Source organism: Diceros bicornis, chromosome 20 (genome assembly GCF_020826845.1).
Source record: "Diceros bicornis minor isolate mBicDic1 chromosome 20, mDicBic1.mat.cur, whole genome shotgun sequence".
Classification (NCBI taxonomy): domain Eukaryota; kingdom Metazoa; phylum Chordata; class Mammalia; order Perissodactyla; family Rhinocerotidae; genus Diceros; species Diceros bicornis.
This window is the reverse complement of record NC_080759.1, coordinates 57,846,822-57,866,954: the sequence shown is the minus strand read 5'-3', so window position 1 is coordinate 57,866,954 and position 20,133 is coordinate 57,846,822. Positions and strand designations below refer to the sequence as shown.

Here is a 20,133-nt window from a genome sequence, read left to right as displayed (position 1 = left end):
TTGCGCTCTTCATTTCTTTATTTACTCTTTCAGTCACCGATTTATTCAACACATAGTTACAACTGCATGCTAAGTGTTAAGGCTTCGATGGTGACTGAAACCAGGCGGATACGGCCATCCAGTGGGGCCACTACACGATGGTAACATTACACAAGCACACATCGGGTTTATTCAGTGGTGGGCTGTAGAAAGGAGAGAGACTCGGATTCTGCTCAGCACATGCTAGATTTCTGGTTCTTCCTCAGACATGGCCAGCCCGTTCTCACCTCAGGCCCCTGTGTTACAGGCTTCTCTCAGGAACCTTTTCCCTCAACCTTGTTATGGCTCACTCTGTTACCCCCCGTACTCCCTCAGTCATTCTATATCCCTCCTCCCCTTTTTTTTTAATTACATTCGTAATCTTTTTGTTTGTTGTCTCTCTCCTCCGCTAGGTTGCATACTCTGTAAGGACAGGAATGTTACTGTCTTATTCCTACTGTATCCCCACCCCAGAAAAATGCCTTGTACTCAATCATTAAGTGTCTGTTGAATGAATGAATTTTGGTGAGGAACGTGGATTTGAGAGAGTCTGAGGGGTCAGGAAAGCTTTCCTTGTCAAAGTGACTTTTGAACTTGAGATGTGAAGATGCAGAAGAATACATAAGAGAAAAGTGAGGGAGAGAATTTGAGGCAGAGGGAACAACATGTGAAGAAATCCTGAGATAGGAGGAGGCATTACCAGATAAACATGAGATTTTAAAAATAACAGATCAAAATAGCACAGTGAGTTTATGCTTTGAGTTACCCACTCTTTAAACACATTGCAATATTAGATAAACCAGAACAGAGAAAACTAGAAAGATGTGGCTTCACACCAAACAGGATAAAAATCTTCATGTCAACTGGTACAACCACATTGGAAAACACTTTGGCAGTTTCTCATAAAATTAAAACATTCATTTATCATATGACCCAGAGGTACTTATCTGATAGAAATAGAAACATATCCTCACGTAGACTAGTACACAGATATTCATAGCATCTTAATTCATAATAGCTCTTAACTGGAACCAAATGTCCATCAGCAGGTGATTGAAAAACAAGTATGATATATCAAGCAATTGAACACTACTTGGCCACACAAAGGAATGGACTACTGGTGCATGCAGCAGCATGGATGAATCGCAAAGACATGCTGAGTGAGGAAGCCAGACAGAAAAGAGTACATACCATACGAATCCATTCACAATATTTGAGAAAAGGCACACTAAAGTGACAGTAAGCAGATCAGGGTTGTCTGTATCTGGGGTGAAGTGATTCACTGGAAAGACTCAGACCATGGGAGCTTTTGGGATGATGGGCATGTTCTATATTGATTGTGGTGGGGGTTACATGGATGTATTCATTTGTCAGAGTTCATCAAACTGTCTGCTTACAAAGAGTATTTTATTGTTATGTAAACTCTACCATGATTAAGTTGATTAAACAATCAAAAGAGATGCAACAGTGTGGGAGAAAGTATTTATAACAAAAGGATTATCATCCTTAATTTATAAAAAATATCTCTTCAGGGACCAGCCCGGTGGCACAGGCGGTTAAGTGCGCGAGCTCTGCTGCGGTGGCCTGGGGTTCGCCGGTTTGGATCCCGGGCGCACACCGACGCACCGCTTGTCAAGCCATGTTGTGGCAGCGTCCCATATAAAGTGGAGGAAGATGGGCATGGATGTTAGCCCAGGGCCAGTCTTCCTCAGCAAAAAAAGAGCAGGATTGACAGATGTTAGCTCAGGGCTGATCTTCCTCACAAAAAAATAAATAAATAAATAAAAAATATCTCTTCAAATCAAAAGCTTTACATGTTCTGCAAGTAAGATGTAATCTTGTAAATTCATAAAAAATGGCCTGTAATGACACTTACCAAATGGGAGGTTTCTGGTATTGGGGCAGTCTGGAGAGAGGATGTTTGCCTTCTTTTAGTGTTTTGGAGTTTACTGCTCATTATGTACAATGGTATACTCACATATTATGTTTCAAATCTAATTAAAGGAAGTTTTCCAAAGGTGGGGGAAGAGAAGCAGATTTGAAATAACTGAGGCCAGAGCTTCGTCTGGGCCATCTCACCGCAGCTGTACGAGGCCTCGCAAGGCACAAGTGAAATTACTGAAATTTCTTCTTAGTTTGTAATTTATTCACTTGATCAGACATAAAGGTTTATTATCTTGTTTTCTTTCTTATAGACTTTCCAGAGTCTGAAAAATTGACTTTGTTCATTGCAAATATGTGGCATGATGTGTTTATCTCTCAATCGGTGATTAATAAAGCCATGCAGTTAGTTGCCAGGCAGCGTGCTAAAGGAGAGGTTCTGAACTGTTTGAGAGCTTTTCTCAATTGGGAAAAGGTGAGGTTTTTTTTTATTTCTTGTAATACCATGCTTGTAGATCTTCCATAAATGTTATTTGATTTTGTATTTAGTTTTGTATTAGTTCATAGTTATTTTAGAGATATTATACTTCATATTAGATCTTTTAAAATGCCATTTTAGCCTAAGCTTTTGCGTTTTGTTCATTAGGTACGCATCAGACATTCTGGGAAGAATTGTAGACCTATATATTGTGTTAATTTAACAAACTTTATTTTGTGTGCTAATTTATGACTGATGAAATCCATATGTGTGTATTTATGTGTAGAGGGCTCGGAGGAGATGTAAATTATTTGCTTCTACAATAGGTACTCAGAGAGGTGACATATAGCCACAATTATTTGCTTCTACAATAGGTACTCAGAGAGGTACCATATAGCCTAGGTGTGGAGCAGGCTATACCATTTGGGTTTGTGTAAGTACACTCTGTGATGTTTGCACAACAACGAAATTGCCTAAGGACACATTTTTCAGAACGTATCCCATCATTAAGTGACACATAATTGTATAGTGCAAGACTTACAAATTCTCTCTTACAGAATTCAACAGATCTGATAGACAAAAATAAAGACATAGCAGAACTCAATAATATAGCAAGTAAACTTGAATGAAGAATATTTATTTTTTTCTTATGTCTATGGCACACTTACAAAAACTGGTCATGAATTTGGCCACACGAAAAGCTTAATTTTTAAGAAGTAAAGATTCTACCCTCAAAATTCTCTGGTAATAATTCAATAAAATTAGACATAAATAATTTGAAAATTCCTTAAAAATTTCTTGGAGATTGAGATACACAGTCGTGGAACAAATAGAAACTCAAAAGTAACATCACAATCTTTTAAAAGTCATTGAAAAGGAAAACCCTTCACACCAAAGATCTCTAGTTTTTGGGAAACTTATACTCATTAAATAGTTTAAATGTCTTTGTTATTAAATACTAAAATTGGCTGATAATCATCTTAAAAATTAATGTGAGAAGGAATCTAGGAAAAAGGAATATAATTTAAAAGGTAGTAATAATGAAGTAGAGAATTAAAAAAAGACAGAAAATAACATTGCCTTTAAAAAATACTAGCAAAACAGATAATTCAGATTAATGAAAAAATGGAAAAGCAAAAATATTCAAGGTTTCAGAATGAGAAGTCGTATCTAATAGATAAAGAATAAAGAATGAGAAGATGACTACCTGCAACTCTGTAGCAATAGATTTGGAAACCTAGGATGATTTCTTAGCAAAATAAAAATGATCAAGATTGGTTTTAGGGGTGGAACACTTGAATAAACTAGTTGATTTCAATTATCATAAAAGAGGTTGAAAAGATGATTAAAAATTTGCTATACAAAAAGTACGTATAGGTTTCACCAGAATTTTATCTAATCTTTAAAGAACCAGGTAATTCCAGTCTTTTTCAGGTATAAGAAAAGATTGAAACCTCCGTTTGATTTTTTTTTTTTTTTTTTGGCTTGAGGAAGATTAGCCGTGAGCTAACGTGTGCCAGTTTTCCTCTGTTTTGTATGTAGGACGCCACCACAGCATGGCTGACAAGTGGGGTAGGTCCGCATCCAGGATCCGAACCCCTAAACCCTGGTCCATCAAAGCACGCCAAACTTAACCACTACACCACGGAGCTGGCCCCCCTGTTCACTTTTAATAACAAACCCAATAAAAAAATAATACAAGAAAGAAAGAAAATTATAGAACCACTCCTAGGTATTTATCCAAGAGAAGTCAAATTTATGTCCACACAAAGACTACTACATAGAGGCCGGCCCCGTGGCTTGGTGGTTGAGTGCGCACGCTCCGATGCTGGCGGCCCGGGTTCGGATCCCGGGCGCGCACCGACGCACCGCTTCTCCGGCCGTGCTGGGACCATGTCCCACGTGGAGCAACTAGAAGGATGTGCAGCTGTGACATACAACTATCTACTGGGGCTTTAGGGGGAAAAATAAATAAACAAACAAAATCTCAAAAAAAAAAAAAAAGACTACTACATAAATGTACAAGTCTTATTAATTTTATTAATTATAATTAATCATGCCAGCATTATTAAGTATAGCCTAAAGCTGGAAATAACCCAGATGTGTTTCAATAGGTGAATCAAACTATGGTGTATCCATATAATGGATTACTACTCAGTGATAAAATGGAGTGTTCAAACTACTATTACATGCAATAAGGTAGATAAATATCCAAAAACATGCACTGGTGTGAAAGAAGCCCAACAGAAGAGTCTAATACTGTCTGATTCAATTTTAAGAATTTCTAGATAGAGCAGACTGATATCTAGGATCAGAGAAATGACAGAATTTAAATAATTTTTAAAGGTTTAAATTTTTTTTAGTATAACTTGCTTTGTAACTTTAATTCTCTGATTTGAGTTAATGAAAATTTGCATTTCTATCTGGATTCCAGCTAATCTCTTTTCTGATTGACTGGATTTTGCATCCTGCCTGGAGCTTTGTTATCTGGCCTATTAACCACCATTCTATCATCATTTTATGACTAGTATTATGACTAAGATAATGTCTTTGAAAATTAATGATTATTCGTCTGATGCATGTTACACTCTTTGAGATTACTAACATACGATGTGTTATATTGGAGACCCTAAATTTTATTATGTTTTTCCTTTTTTCATTTGCTAGAATGCTCCTATAGATGTTGGCTTCATGGTTTCTAAGCTGCTTTTGACCATACAGTTATGTCCAAACACAGAATTTCAGTCCAGTGAACAATTTGGTGAAGATCTAAGTGAAAACACTTGGGAGTATGTACTCGCCATTGATCTGCTCTGCTGCCATCAGAAGTGGGTCTGGACACATGATCACATCATAAGGTACAGGGCTGTTTTGCTGACTTAAAACAGAGTTGGCTTATTTAAATTGTGAGATAGTCTTTGAATGATTGCTCAATTGTGGTTTGAATCATTTTTGCTGTTTTAAGGCAACTGAAACCATTTGCAAATGACGTTTTGATTTGCATAAAAGTTAATAAAACTGCCCTTAAAATACTTGTATCACTGTGACATCCCTTGCTTTATCTTTTTGTGGTACCTGTCCCTACTTTTCCTTATATTCTTTTATTACTGTCTCTCTCCCAAGGAGAAATGAATCTCAGGAAGGAGGGATTTGGGTTCACTGACACATCCTCAGTTTGTAGAGCAGTGCCCTCACAAGGGAGGTGCTCAAGGAGTACGTGTAGAATGAAGTGTAATGATCGTTTTTTAACTTACAAAACTCTGGGAAAACCCACATGAACAGAAGTAGTCCAGATTCCAGGTTAGCAGCTTTTCTCTCCTGGGGTTTCTGGAGAGAACTAAGCCTGATAGTCTCAGGCATCTATTTTATGTAATGAATTCACTTTTCTCTCTCCATCAAGAGTTCTGGCACTAGCTATGTACAGTCTTTGGGAGAATGAAGAAAATAGTCACTCAAATAGTTTTTCTGTAGATCTTAATTTTCTTGGAACCCTAATTGAGAGAGACTGGTTTAAAGGAGTTTATGACATTAAAAAGGATTCACCAAAGGGTGGATAGCCCATATCTTTTAGATACTTGAGGAATATATTCAATGAGAATTTGTTCTTTCTTTTTTTTCCTCCTTAACACCAGGGAAAGATTATACATCTAACTGTCAGACAATAGGGAATTGAGTTATGGTCCATCTATATAATGAGACACAGCAATATTAAAATAATAGCTATAAATGAGTTTTTGTGTATTGACATGGAAAATATTTCACAGCTTATTACTAAATAAGAAAGTGACAGAACAGTCTCTCCAGTGCTGTCTCTGTAAAGGTGTTTGAGTGCCCACTGTGGGCCTCATTTTCTTGACTCTTCATGGGAGCCCAGAAGGCAGGAGCCCTTCTGTCCCCAGTGACGGATGAGACCACCGGGGATGGCATCAGTCAGGGTGCTTTGTCCAAGGTTCCCCTGCTGGTGGTGAGGACAGAGTGTCCAATATCAGGCTCTCTGCCTGAGCAACTCCAGACCCTGGTTCCTGAGCACTGTGGTCTCTTTGGCCGTGTTTTTGCTGGCATGCATACATAGAAGTATGTGGAAGGAGAGAAGAGGGATGGTACCTGAGAATGTATTATCTGGGGCGCTTTTAACTTACCGTTTTCTTTTGTTTATCTGTATTTAAATTTTCTGTTATAAATATCATGTAAGAAGTAAATATATTGTTGAAAGAAGAGAAAGTAAAGCGGAATTGGCACTGTTTTCAGTCAGTAGAAAGTGTCTTTAATCCAGCTGAAGTGCGGTTTGATTATTTCCTCTGGTTTAGTTCTCTTTGCAAAATGTGGCCTATTTGTCTTTGTTCCCCCCAAAGAGACTGTAGGCTTCTAGAATACAGGTGCTGCGTTCACATCTGGAAGGTCCAAGTAGAAATCCACACTCCACCACTTCCAGTTCTGTGGCTTTGGGACATTACTCATTCAGTGTCTCTCTGCAGATCCTTGTAAAAAGGGTGAAAACAAAGACTAAAGATGCAAGCATGGCTATTTGTAGCCTCTGTTAAGCCAGTGTGGACAAGATGTGAATATCCTAAATAGTTGGAGAAGATGTGAACGTCCAATGTCTGTTCTCATTTTAACTTGGAAAGTTACGTCCTTAGGGGTTACTCTTCTTCACTAATAGTCTCTCTCTTATGGACCATTTTTAAGATCAATTCTTAACATTTGAGCGATGATGAGCATGTGTATTTTCATATAGGTATACATGTATATATGTTGTTGTTTTGCAGTAAGGAGCTGTGGCCTGTCATGGATAAGTGGATAAAGTACAGAAAGGGACATGCAAACATCGCACACACTCCTGATGTTATCATTGCTTCAGTCCTGAGGCTGATTGGTGAGTTGTCTCTTGTATTAAACTTTTCCTTATTATTGATGATATCTTGATGGGGGAATAAGTATACAATAAGATATGTTGACTGAAATCACACCATAACGACTGATTTTACAACCATCAGAGTAGATACTTTTGAAATTCAGTCTCCTTACTTGTACTCTTTCTTTATAAATTAATGTTTGTTCATCTTTGTTGGAGATTAAGATTTTTCACATTAGTACATTTTATTTATAATTAAGCTCTTCTCAGATAATATGCACACATGCTCACACTTATAAATTGCTATAAATTATACTATAGTCTCATTTGGTTTCTGAAATAAGGATATTCCCCACTCCTTGGACCCCAATTCTTTTCATACTTGGATCACTTTATGCACTTCCATAATTGGGAGCTACAATAGTTTTGTTTTCCTCTAAGCTGAATATGCAGAAATTAAAATCGTTGTTTAAAAGTGTTTTAAATGAAACATAAATTTCTTTTTAACTTCAGATCTAAAGAGGACCTCAATGGCCATTTAGTTCTGCTCCTCCCTATTACCCACAAATCTTTATTTTTTTTTTTTACTTATTTTTTCTTCTTTGCCTCATCTCTGACAAGCTGCTCTCCAGGCTCTGCAGAATCATCAGTGATGAGATCTATTAATTACTAGAAGGCTCTCCTTATTTGAACTCGCTCTCTATCTGCAATGTGGATTCAGTGCCCCTGGGGCACCCAAAGCTGGGTTGATCTGGTCTCTGTGTTATGGCCCTTTAGATCCTTGAAGATAGTTATCATGACTTTTAAGTATCTTTGTAGTTTAATTAATGAAAACTTCAAGATAATACCATTTGAGATAAGGTTTGAGAATATTTAAGTTATATAAGTAAGTCTTATAAATAGATCACAGTAGGAAATAGTCTCTGGCTAATTTTGCTGTTACATCCCCAAATATGTATTCTTGCTCTGTGCATACTTTACATGCAAACATAGGAACATTGTTCTAAGAAACTATATAAAATGGCTGAAGACAACAACCTGATTTCGAGGTAGACATCTAATTTCACTGGAAATGACCAAAAATACACTTGGAGTGACCAAACAAGAGTGTGTGAGAATCAAATGATTGCTGAAGACTGTGTAGGAGTTGGAAGAGAGATATGCCAAGACAAAGTCACGGAACTGGAAATGAATAACTGTGCTCAGAGGGTACTGTCTCAAAACGTATTTTGCTGGGCCAGCCCCGTGGCTTAGCGGTTAAGTGAGCGTGCTCCGCTACTGGCGGCCCGGGTTCGGATCCCAGGCACGCACCAAGGCACCACTTCTCTGGCCGTGCTGAGGCTGCGTCCCACATACAGCAACTAGAAGGATGTGCAACTATGACATACAACTATCTGCTGGGGCTTTGGGGAAAAAAAGGAGAAGGATTGGCAGTAGATGTTAGTGCAGAGCCGGTCTTCCTCAGCAAAAGAAAAAAAAGGAGGAGGATTAGCACGGATGTTAGCTCAGGGCTGATCTTCCTCACACACACACACACACACACAAAAACGTATTTTGCTGAATTCCTCGGTTCAAGATACCCTGAAGAACGATTTCAGTCCCAATTTCTGTTCCAAATAGGAAGTAGTAAGGACACAGAGGGCCACCAATGGCATTTTCAGCAGTCAGGGGGCATCTGTATTTCTGGAAATTCTGGTTTAAGTCCAGCTTCTCTTATGGATTCCAGAAAGAATGTTCATACTTTGAACTAATTTGTTCTAAATTGCAAAATCTTTTTGAGAATTTAAAAAATTAGGAGAGACATTATCACGTATGTTGACCTAAATGAAATATCTGTGGAATTTTCAAAAGAATGTAATGCTTTTTAAAGTCAAATATGATAATTTTTGCTGTTATTGCTGCATTGGTTATCTGTTTATGTATTTATTATTGTAACAAGAGAGGAAAGGATTGTGGCAGGCTTTATTTCTAGTGGTTGACTCTGTCCTAGTGTGTGAAAGCAGTCTCTGTTCATCTGTGGTGGAGGATCTGCCTTACATCTAATTCTCTCCTGCACTCATCTTTTATGAATCTGTACTTATCAGATTTGGCTGTTTGTCCAAATTGCCTGAGAAGCTTTTTTAAAAATACAACTTCTCAGGCTCCAAACAAAACTGCACAAGATTATATAAGTGCTTTCAAATATATACCTTAAAAAGTAACCCATATGTGAATTCAGAAGAATATGTTAATAGTTTATCTAAAAACAGGAATATATAATTGTAGGGAGAAAATCTGACTTTGAGGTTTAGTCAAACTCAGGCTAGTTTATTCTTTAAATCTTTAAAATTCTGGCTTTTGAGAAAATAGTTTATAACATTTAATAATATATATTATTTAGAGCAATATATGTATACTTACATAGTAAAGCATGATATATAATACAATTATATATGTTATGGGAATAATTGACGTATAATTAATATAATTAACAATACTGTATAATAAAATGATAATATGTCAGTAGATAAATGTGGTTCCAAGGATGGATAACTAGAAGGGAAGTGTAATGTCAAAAATAAGAGGAGAGTCAGGACTGGTGAATCCTGCTTAGTTCTGCAGATGGACCAGGGCAGGCTGAGCTAAGGTGCAGCAAGAAGACAGGTGTAGCTTTGCTCCTTCTGGTTGTCTGTTGGTGCTGGAGGCCCTGAGCAAAGTACTTGTTGGGTGCTGAGGGCATAGTGTTGGGGCAAGGCTGACGGGAAGGGCTGAAAGAAGTGAGGCCTGCCTGCTTTTTAGGCCTGGCAGAATTCAGAGAAAGGGTGTTAGGGCTGGATGTGCATGGACTCTCCTGCACGCAGTTGTTGGATTTGAAGTTTGAACTGTTTCCAAGAAGAAACCTAGAGAACCTTCTTGCAGTTTCTGAAGCTGACGTTGACTAAAGGATTTAACAAATAAGTTGCAGGCCATGATTTAATAATGTTAGCTGAAGTAACACCCTAATCATTCATAAAATAACGGAATTGTCTTTGTTCTTAATTCCAAATTTGCAAAATCCTAATTAATTCGATTTTTACTCCGTGGGAAATAAAACATGCTCTCTGTCAAAATGATTCAGTGTTATCTAATGTTAAATTGGGATGTGAACATTGCTATTAACCAATGGTCCTATATGAATATTGAATGGGCTTTCTTCTAACCTCCCTTAATGATAATGTATTAGAGACCATTTTGTGGAATGTTTGAATTGCTCTCGCTTCATAGGAACGTGGAAGAGTGATGGAACCTGCTCCACTTTGCTCATTTCTTGGCAGAGTTGAGACCTGGAAGGTTAAGCCCTTGTCTGAGGTCACTCAGTGGGAAGGGAGCAGAGCTGGGGCAGAAGTTTGCCTACCGCTGGATTCTGTGGAGTATAAGCTAAACCACTTTTGCCCCAAATAGCTTATTAAATCCTGAAATGCCCCACCTAGTATTTCCTGGAGCCTAGAAGCTAGGATAACACTGTTTCTTACAGCATGTTTTATAGGTCCGCCTGAAGTAACTTTTACTTGTCGATTTGTATCCTTTCTCTTGCTAGGTCTTCCAGCGTTTCTTTGGAATTGTCTCAACTCATCCTTTCTTTAGCACACTTGCATCTAAAATCCTGAGTGAAACCCCTGGGTGACTTTATCTTGGTCTTAGTTCTGCCCTGTAGACTCGATCACCTTCCCTCAGGCCCCCAGCTCTCCTCATGCTACCTTGAGGGTGCAGTGGAGTGTGTTGTCTTTGACATTGAGATTAATTCAGCATTTCTTATTTGTATTTTAATATGACTAAACCACCCTGGACTCACTTAGATTCCTTCTATGTGGGGGCTTTTCTTCCCATCAATTTAGCAAATTTGTCCATCATTTTCATCAAGTCATCATATATTTAAGTTTTTTCCCCAAACCATCTACCTCAGACTTATGATTTCCTCTTATTTTATCCCTGACAGCTCTGTTAATTTAAATAACTTTTAAAACCCAATTCATTAGGCACTTTTAATTGGAAGAAAGGGAACCATTATAGTGCAGTCACATATTACCTGGGAACACACACATCCCATGGCCGAATGATCGCATCGCTGTGTTAAGCACATGCCTTGTTCATTTCTCTGCTATTAGTTGTGTTTAGAATACACTGGATAGATTGTCTCAGAGGACAGATCTGGTGGCATGCAGTTAGCAGCAGCAGCTTGATCTAATTGCAAGGAGATTTTTAAGAGTGGTCAGTAACTTGAAATTTCTGATCTCTGAAGTGCATTACTTTGCAACCTCAGGGAAAAACTGTGTAGGAATTATCCAGATTTCCAGTTGCATCCTGGATTAGGAATTATCCAGGTATTCATCGATCAGAAGGAATTTACCGAATGTCTGCTATCTATCACAGCATTCAGGGTGCATGTAGCTTGCACTAAGCTAGTTCCTGTAGGAGATACGATGTAATAAAAGTTCCTTCAGTGACCTGTGCCTCAGTTTCTCCATATTCAAAATAGAGATGAGGCTGATGGACTCATGTATAAACCTGTGGGATGTTTGTAGTGTTGAGAGAGAACACGGACACTGAACAATGAGCGTACAGGGTAATGTTGTCATAAAAGCACAGGGAAAGAACTTGGGTAAAAGCATATCCAAGGTATGTCCCTGAACGCTCCTCCTGTGTTATGTAAGAGAAGGAGCAAAAGAAGATACAGCCTGGCCTTGGGGGAGGGGAGGATAGTTCTGCCTTGAAGCAAGCTAGTATCCACAAGATCGTTGGATACAGGAAGCATCCAGATGAGTGGGGACCAGGTGAGTGGTGACATCCTGTTGGCTTTAGTTCCTCTAGTGAGAACCCCCAAAGAGCTGTTGTCACTGCAGGTTATATCTAGCAATTATTAATGTATTAGAAATTAAAGCTGAGAAATTTTAAAAGTATTTAGTTATTCATTTAAAATTAACAATAATAGACTCATGTTAACATAAGTGACATTTTTAATGAAAAATAACTATATCTCCAAAATAAACAAAAAATAACAGTGAGACGAATAGCATTGTCTTGTTGCACACCTCTTTACTGTGTGGATTAATAGAAGACAGCTGGTTTCTCAGATCTGCTCTGCATTCAATCTCTTGCAATATGTTGTTTTGGATGAAGTATATGAAGAAAATCCAGTCTCACAGAGACATGTAGTGGATAAAAGGAGGAGTATTGTATAGCCCTTTCGGATAATCGTGGACATTCATCCTTCTTAAACGCTGGCTGCAGTGTAAAACCTTTCCAGTTAACTTTCCTGCTCTGTTACCCTACAGTCCGTTAGTCTAGCTTGCGCATGGAGGGGATCTTTTGCCCATTCGTGATTTTGTAACATGCATTGCTCACTGGGAAAATACTGATTTGCACAGATCTTCCATATGTCAGCAGTCTCAAGAAAACACATTAATATCATCACTGATCTCATCAGAGAAGGCTTGAGTATTTGAAGCCTGTCAAGCTCAGGGTGGCTGATGGAAGATTTTCTAAAATTATGATTTTGCTTAAAAGCTCAGATTTTATTTATCATTGACAACAATGACAAATTTCCTTGCAGTGACAGGCTCACTTTATTCGTTTTTGAGCAAATATCTGCCTCAGTCTGAATAGTCATAGTTTGTCAGTCATTCTTTCAATGAAAAGTGAGTGTTTCAAGGAAAAAGCACCTGGTCCCTTCCCAGCTGGAATAGCTGCACAAGTGCTTTTCCTCGAGATGGCCAGTGTGCCTGGGCGTGCAGTGGGGGTGCTTCCTGTGCACTCCTGCTCCACCCACAGAAGATTGTAGAGCTGTATGTGGGAGGGTCTGGATTTAATGAGAGTAATTGTGACTGCCTCATCAAGGACATTCTTAAATGGGATTTTTTCTAAAAGAACGACCCCCATGCAGCGTGTTGTCACTGCCTTGAGGGTCCTTGATCGGCCATTGGTTTGCACTGTCGGTCCCCATCTCAACACTGGGAAGAGGGCACATAACTGCTTAGCATTGTTGTGGAAGTAGTTTTGACCTTGAGGACTCCAGGGGGTCTGCGGACCACCCTGGAGACGTTTCGGTCAACAATGGACCGTACATCTGATGGTGGTTCCGTAAGGTTAGTACCATACAGCCTAGGTATGTAGTAGGCTATACCCATCTAGGTTTGTGTAAGTCCACTTTATGATGTTCACACAAGGACAAAACCACCTAATGTTTCTCAGAACGTATCCTCATCTGTAAGTGACACATGACTACATTATAATAGCAAAGAAATATACCAAAAATGCACGTTTCAGTGGGGCCAGCCCGGTGGCATAGTGGTTAAGTGCGCACGCTCCACTGTGATGGCCCGAGAGTTCGCAGGTTTGGATCCTGTGTGTGCACCGTCGCACCTCTTGTTGAGCCATGCTGTGGCCGTGTCCCATATAAAGTAGAGGAAGATGGGCACGGATGTTAGCCCAGGGCTAATCTTCCTCAGCAAAAAGAGGAGGATTGGCATCAGATGTTAACTAGGGCTGATCTTCCTCACCAAAAAAAACAAAAATGTGTGTTTCGTGGGATCGCAGTCTTATGTTTGGACTGTTAACCTAATAGAAGTTAGCCATTTCACATTGCGCATGCTGAAACTGAATATTCTTCTACATTCCATTTACTTAACTAAGAAAGCAACACATTGTATATCGTCTGTATGTGTGAATAAAAAAAGAGATGACTAGTCATTTTGGTCACCCCCTGTGAGACAAATGGTGCTTTGTTGAGTCCTGATGCTTAACTGTTTAATCTGTTTTTACTTAAGAATGGGTACCCACTTTAACTTCAGTTTAGGATCATTAAGCTTAAGGTACATAATGTTATATAAAAGAAAACGTAAATTTTAAATTCTTATGGAAAGTTAATCAACATTTAACCAAAGATTGTTTACAGTTTGGTTGACGTTTTTTTCCTAGGTCGCTTGGGCCAATTGGGTTTGAAGGAGGGGTTTCCATCTGCTGTGAAAAATATTAGTTCGGTTATTGGTATGTTTATACAACATGCCCAGGATGAAGGTAACACTTCTGTTCATTTGGATTATGTTTCAATCACTTGCATTCCTCTTACTGTTGTGTGCCGTGCTGTATGCCTCTCACTGCCTTATAGATTAGGAGATACAAGTAATTTTAAAAGCTGCAGTCTGGCTACATTTTCAGCATTGACGTTTGAGTGTGTGGGTTGGTGTTGTTTAAATGATGGTAGTCCGCCCTATTGGGCAGTGCATCTGTAAGGAAGAGGAAGCTCTCTTCTCATCCTGGTGCTCACATTCTGTCTCAGAAACTCTGTGCTGTCTTCACGCTGCCCTGTGATCTCTGACAAGTGACTTAACCTGGGCAGTCCCAGGAGGCCCCCGGCTGAAGCTGTGTCATGATGACCAAATGAGATCACGTATATAAAGCAGCAGCCCCAGTGAGGTACCAGGTATTATTGAGTACTCAGCATCGAGAGAGAATTTGGGAAACTGAAACCTTGTGAGCAAGTATTCATAGATTTCTTTTTAATTTACATACCGCATAGCATGTAACTTTATAGTGGCTTATTCTTTTGTGGGAAGGGCTTAACTCAAAGTAGCCCTACTAAGTGATGAGTCTTGTTTCTCTTTAAATGTTATGCAATCAAGGAGTAATGTAGTTAAACACTTTCCCCTCAGAAATACACAAAGTGACATCTGAAATACTGCGTTACATCCAAGATAATCTTAACATGGTAGGTTTTTTGTCTTCAGCTTTCAGGGTGAGACTTGGTAGGTTGGGCTTAATGAGAACAGTTTGAAGGTTCTTTCTCTGAAGAACCTTCTTTGATTTTAGGATAGCTGCTGAGGTAATGCACATGTCTTCCATAGGAAAATGTGATTTTTACAGTCTAGGTTGTTTATTGACTATAAAAGATAGTAGCTAGAAGAGTGGCTAATGAGTTGTCTTGCCAATGCGTGCTGGGTTAGGCATTTCCTAGAAGCAACATGAACCTCCTCCTCAAGAAGAAGGAGAATACGTTCACTCTGGGCCTCCTCTGGGTTAGGCACCTTGCTTGGCCCTGCCCCACAGCGTCCCAAGGGATCCCTGGGACAGCCCTCCGAGGGGGTGGTGTTGACTTTCTTTTGTAAATGAGGAAACTAAAGCTCCCACGAGTAGGGTACTTTGCTTAAGACCTGAAGTTGGTCAGCACCACGCCAGCTTGGGGCCCAGGTCTGCCTGATTGCAGAGCCCCAGCTCTTCATGCAGGGCCACGTGTGCTTGCTTATTAACGTTGTTCTTTAAATGGCTGTGTTTCTCTTGCTGTTAGACGTTTTTCTTTTTTTTTAAAGTCCTTATTGTGTGCCCTGCTCTATGCTTCTGTGATTGCCTTGTAGATTAGGGGGAAAAGTAGGCAGTACTACCTACATTTTCACCATTAACATTTGAATATGTGGGTTTTGTAATGTTGTTGTTTATTTTAAGTAGTAGTAGTTTTCCCTGTTGGACATTGCATCGCTAACAGAAATCTGCTAGTTAATAATACATTTTAATGAAATAACTCCTATTTTTTTTTATTACTTTCTACATTTGTTATTTTGCACAAGCAGAACTCTGAAATTTTTTCAACAAATTTAAGTGAATTAAACTTTAAAACTTAACTAAATTAAATTTTAATTAAATAATTCCCAAATAAACTTATGCTAAATGAACACTTGAATATGCCATAATCTATAACCTAGGTATAATCTACAATCGTATGCTATAATCTCTAATCATATAATCTGTTATATGAAAGTATGGCACAAAAATAGTTTTTCATTTGATCTCCTTTCATTATGTAGTTCATTTGCAGAGTCCACTTATAAACACTTCCAGTGGATACTTAACAGAGTCATTTATTTGACAAATGCTTTGAGATCCAACGTTTTATTAAAACTTAAATATGGGTGTGTGATCCTTCTAGAACTGCTTTGGAAAGCTTAGTGTTGCTCCTGAGGGCAGTTGAGGCCCTGGGCCCTCTGCTGATGCTCTAGCTGTCCTGGGGACACAGGCCAGCACCAGGAACCTGCATACAGCTCTGCCGCTCTTTTGGTTTTTTTACATTTGTAGACGAGTCTTAAATTAATTTTTTCATTGTGGGTTTTTTCTTTTATATTTAATTTTCTTTGCTGGCAGGAAGTATTCTGTATTTGAATAGTATTTTAGTACATTACAACATTTAAGTTGTGAATAATAAACATTTTCTTGTGTGATGACTGATGTGAAAATTCTTTTCAGATATACCATGGGGTATACAGCTAGCAGCTGTGTACGCTCTTTGTGACTTGAGTCCCAGCAATCCAGCGGAAATATCCAAGATCCTAGAAGCTTGGCGCAGAGAGACCTCTCACAGTGTTCCTTCTGCAGTGGTCAGTGCCCTAGAGGAAGTCAGCGCTTTGTGCACAGAGGAGCTCGGCTAGGCCACGATGCATCAGTGTGTCTAGAGAAGTGCCTTTCCATCTCTGAAGGATAAGTAGGTTATAGACCGAGGTTTCACAGAGAAAGACATAAAGAGGTAAAATGCCAAGAGGATCTCCTGCCTGTGGCAAAGACAGGAGAAACCAGCAGTGGCCCAGCTCTTTCCCCCACACCACATAGATTTCATTTATGGCTGTTGTGATTACGTGATGTATGGATTGTTTTATTGTGTCTTGGTCAAACAACAAAAACTTGAACTTAGCCCTTTTTTGCTGCAGAAAGTGTCCTTTTAGTCGCTTTTTAAAATTGAGTGGCGTTTTATAATGAATTTAATATAAAAGCATCAATTTGGTTCGTGAGCTAATTTTGGACTTTGCACTCAATTGACTGACTAGGAAAAAATGAACTGGCTAAAAAAGAGCTAGAAGTCTCTTCCACTATCTTAGCTAGAAATGGGCTACAGAAGTTTTCCTCAAGGTACAGTGCGTACCTGATCAGAGTCGAACACAGGGAGAGCCCTTAGAAACTCACTAATGCATTTTATTCACATCTCTAAATTTCCTTAAAAATATTTAAGTGTAGGTCAGGAAAAGGACAGCTGAAGAGAAGTTCACCTGCGGGTTTTTATATCAACGACATGTACATAAACGATTCAGAGACAAGCGCAGGCAGATCTCTGTGTGTGCCGTGTATATATGGACAGTGCTATAATGTGTTTCACATTTGATGATATTCCACTTTGGGAATTTTAGTATTTGTACATAGAAAATGGGTTTAATAACTCACTGTGGCTCTGATTTGTCTTATATTCATCATTTCTTAAAACTCTTGTATGTGTTTTTTATAATAAAAAATAAAAGGAAGCCATGCACATTCTTGTTCTGATCAGTAAAGAGTGACACTTGGCGTTAACTTCTGCTCTAACCAAAGAGAAAGAAAATACTCGACTCTAACCGAAGATAGAAGAAAATGGCCGTTCCCAAGGAGACTTCCCTTCTAGACAGAACCTGTTCCGTTGCCAGTGTGTAACTGGTTTTGGGTTTTCTCTGAGATGCTCTAGTGATACCAGATACCAGATGAAATTAAGTGCTGATTGTCCCTCAGGATTGGATTGATTTGTCTAATTACGATTGCTGCTCTTTAAAAATTACATCTGACAACTGTTTTGTTGCTCCTTCTTCCTGTTTTTTAAGTAATTATAACAAACATAACTGAGATTTATAAACAACTCTGCATTGCCCTCTGGAAGCTTTTTGTTGGTGTGTTCCTTCTTTCTACCAGTGTTTAGTGAGCATGTGCTCCATGCCACGGGCCTTGCTGGGAGGAGCTGTGAACAGGCAGCGAGGGCCAGGTTCTCAAAGACCTGTGATTTACTTGTAGAGAGAAACCCCAAATAATCACCCCAGTAAGTCAACAGTCAAAAATTGTGGTGAGTGCAGTGAAGGGAACATGAGGTCTGCAGGAGAACAGCAGACACTCCCCTCTTTCTCTGTGCTGATCAAGGGTCCCTCTGAGGAGGTGACATGTGAGCTAGGACCTGAGAGGAGGGAGCCAGCCTTGAGAGTGGGGGACGAGTGTCTCTCCTGGACAGGTGAGTGCGACTCTGAGAGGGAAGGAGCCTGTGTATGCGGAGAGGAGGCTGGTAGAGCCAGAACACACTGTTGAAGGAGACAGGTGTGTGTTTGATTATGCAGGTGACTGCCAGTCACTGGGGCCTGGGCAGCCCTGGGCTTATTTACGCTCATAGGGAGATTGGAGCAGAGGTGTCATATGAGGTTACAGCTCCCTGGGGCTGTTCTGTGCCAATGGGATGTGAGGAGGGCTAGAGGTGAAGCAGAGAGAGCTGCCGGGAGGTAGAGGAGAGAGTACAGTGGTGGCAGTGCAGACTATCAAGGGTAGATGGATTTCAGGTATGTCTTGGAGGTAAGACATACCTCCTAATCATGCACCTAATCAATGCTAAGGTCATGAACTGGGGTGAGAGTCAGGTAGGTTCAAGATTCCCAGGTTACTGAGTTGGGCACCTGGGACTGGGGACAGGTGCACAGGTTAGGTGGTAGGAATCACAAATCCTAGGCATGTGTTTGCAACATGGAAAGTGTGAGACATCCAAATGAGGGTGGCAGGGAGCTTTTACAGGCAAAAGTCTGGAGTTCAGACAGGATCAGGGCAGAAGTAGGAAGTTGATAGTCTGTGGAGGCTATTGAAAGCCCTGTGTGTGTGTAGTCACCTAGGGGGAAACATAACTTCCCCACTTTTCAGGAGCTCCTGTAAGGTGAAGCTGTGTGGGGAGGGTGGACGAGGAGACCCAGGCAGGGTGGAGGTGGGGGTATAGCACCTTTGCGACTGTTTCCTTGCAGAGCCAAGAAGGCAAGGAGGCAGGCAGTTGGCTACCTGAGCTCGGAGCCTGTGGTCAGGTGAGGGGAGCTGAGGACACAGTAGTTGGATTTTGTGTCTTGTGGGTCTGGGTGTTGGAGTCCTTGGTGTATGTTTCCCACATAGCAGTGGGCTTAGCGCTGCCAAGTGCAAGAGAGGCAAGGCTGGGAGAGGAGCAGGTCTGCAGAGCCTACAGATTTTGGAAAATCTGCCTGGTGGGTGGATTTGTCCTATGGTTCTAAACATTTCTTAATCTCAGCAGTTTCATGTGTTTTTATTGGGCAGAGAGTAGGTCGCACCTGCCATCTTCTGCTGGTTGCCATTCGTCTGGCCCCCAGGGGGCGTGGAGTTTCCTTGTCAATGTCCACTCTGGGCTGTGGCTTGATCTTAGTGGCCTCGACCTTGCCTGTGGTGCTGTGTCACCCTCAGAGGGGGAAGCACTTTTAAGCTGTTGTTAAATTTAATTTCTGGTACCCAAGCAGAACATTGTTGTAGGGTTTTATCATTAAAGAAAAAATGAATAAACACAAAAAAGTGAATAAACATTTGAACCTGGAGTTGGGTGGGGCTTCAGGCCAGGGTCCAGGTCTGCACCCAGGAAGCACACAGGTTCCGGGCAGCCCACGCTGGGTCCCGTGCAGCTTAATGAGCAGCCGGCTGGCCTAGCACGCTGCACCTGCAGCCACTCTGGTGCTGGGCTGCGCTCTGGTCTGGCCACACTGGACACAGGAGCCTGAGGAGCTCTTCCGAGTGGGGCACTGGCGGTGAGGAGGGGTGATGATCAGTGTGGCCAGTGAACTTAATGGACGTCAGAACCTTGTCCCAGTGCTCCTGCCTAGGAAGTCCCGGCTTTTCATTCCAAGCACAAAATCAGCCTGTGTGTGATACTTGAGATGTACTTTTCCACCCTGAGAGTACTTGGTCACCTTGCTTACTTTGTTTTTTAAGAGCAGTTATGACAGTGTAACTCAGATTTAATTTTGAAAGAATGTGCAACGGGATTTTGTACTTGGGGATGGAATGAATTGCCCCATGGCCATTAGAGGGCGCTGTAGATGCACCGTGAATTACAACATCCAGACTGCAAAGGCTCTTTGCT

The 20,133-nt window shown here is 40.3% G+C and overlaps 1 protein-coding gene across 1 annotated transcript in view; it reads left to right on the top strand.

Annotated features, from left to right (window-relative positions):
* ICE1 (interactor of little elongation complex ELL subunit 1) overlaps positions 1–17,906 on the top strand; it is a 61,308-nt gene extending 43,402 nt beyond the window's left edge. Inside the window, exons 15-19 of the mRNA XM_058564378.1 lie at positions 2,214–2,374; positions 5,045–5,235; positions 7,144–7,250; positions 14,163–14,261; positions 16,479–17,906. Coding sequence (XP_058420361.1) covers positions 2,214–2,374; positions 5,045–5,235; positions 7,144–7,250; positions 14,163–14,261; positions 16,479–16,660 — 740 coding nt within the window. The 3' untranslated portion in view covers positions 16,661–17,906. The remainder of the gene's footprint in view (positions 1–2,213; positions 2,375–5,044; positions 5,236–7,143; positions 7,251–14,162; positions 14,262–16,478) is intronic.
* Positions 17,907–20,133: the final 2,227 nt, after the last annotated feature.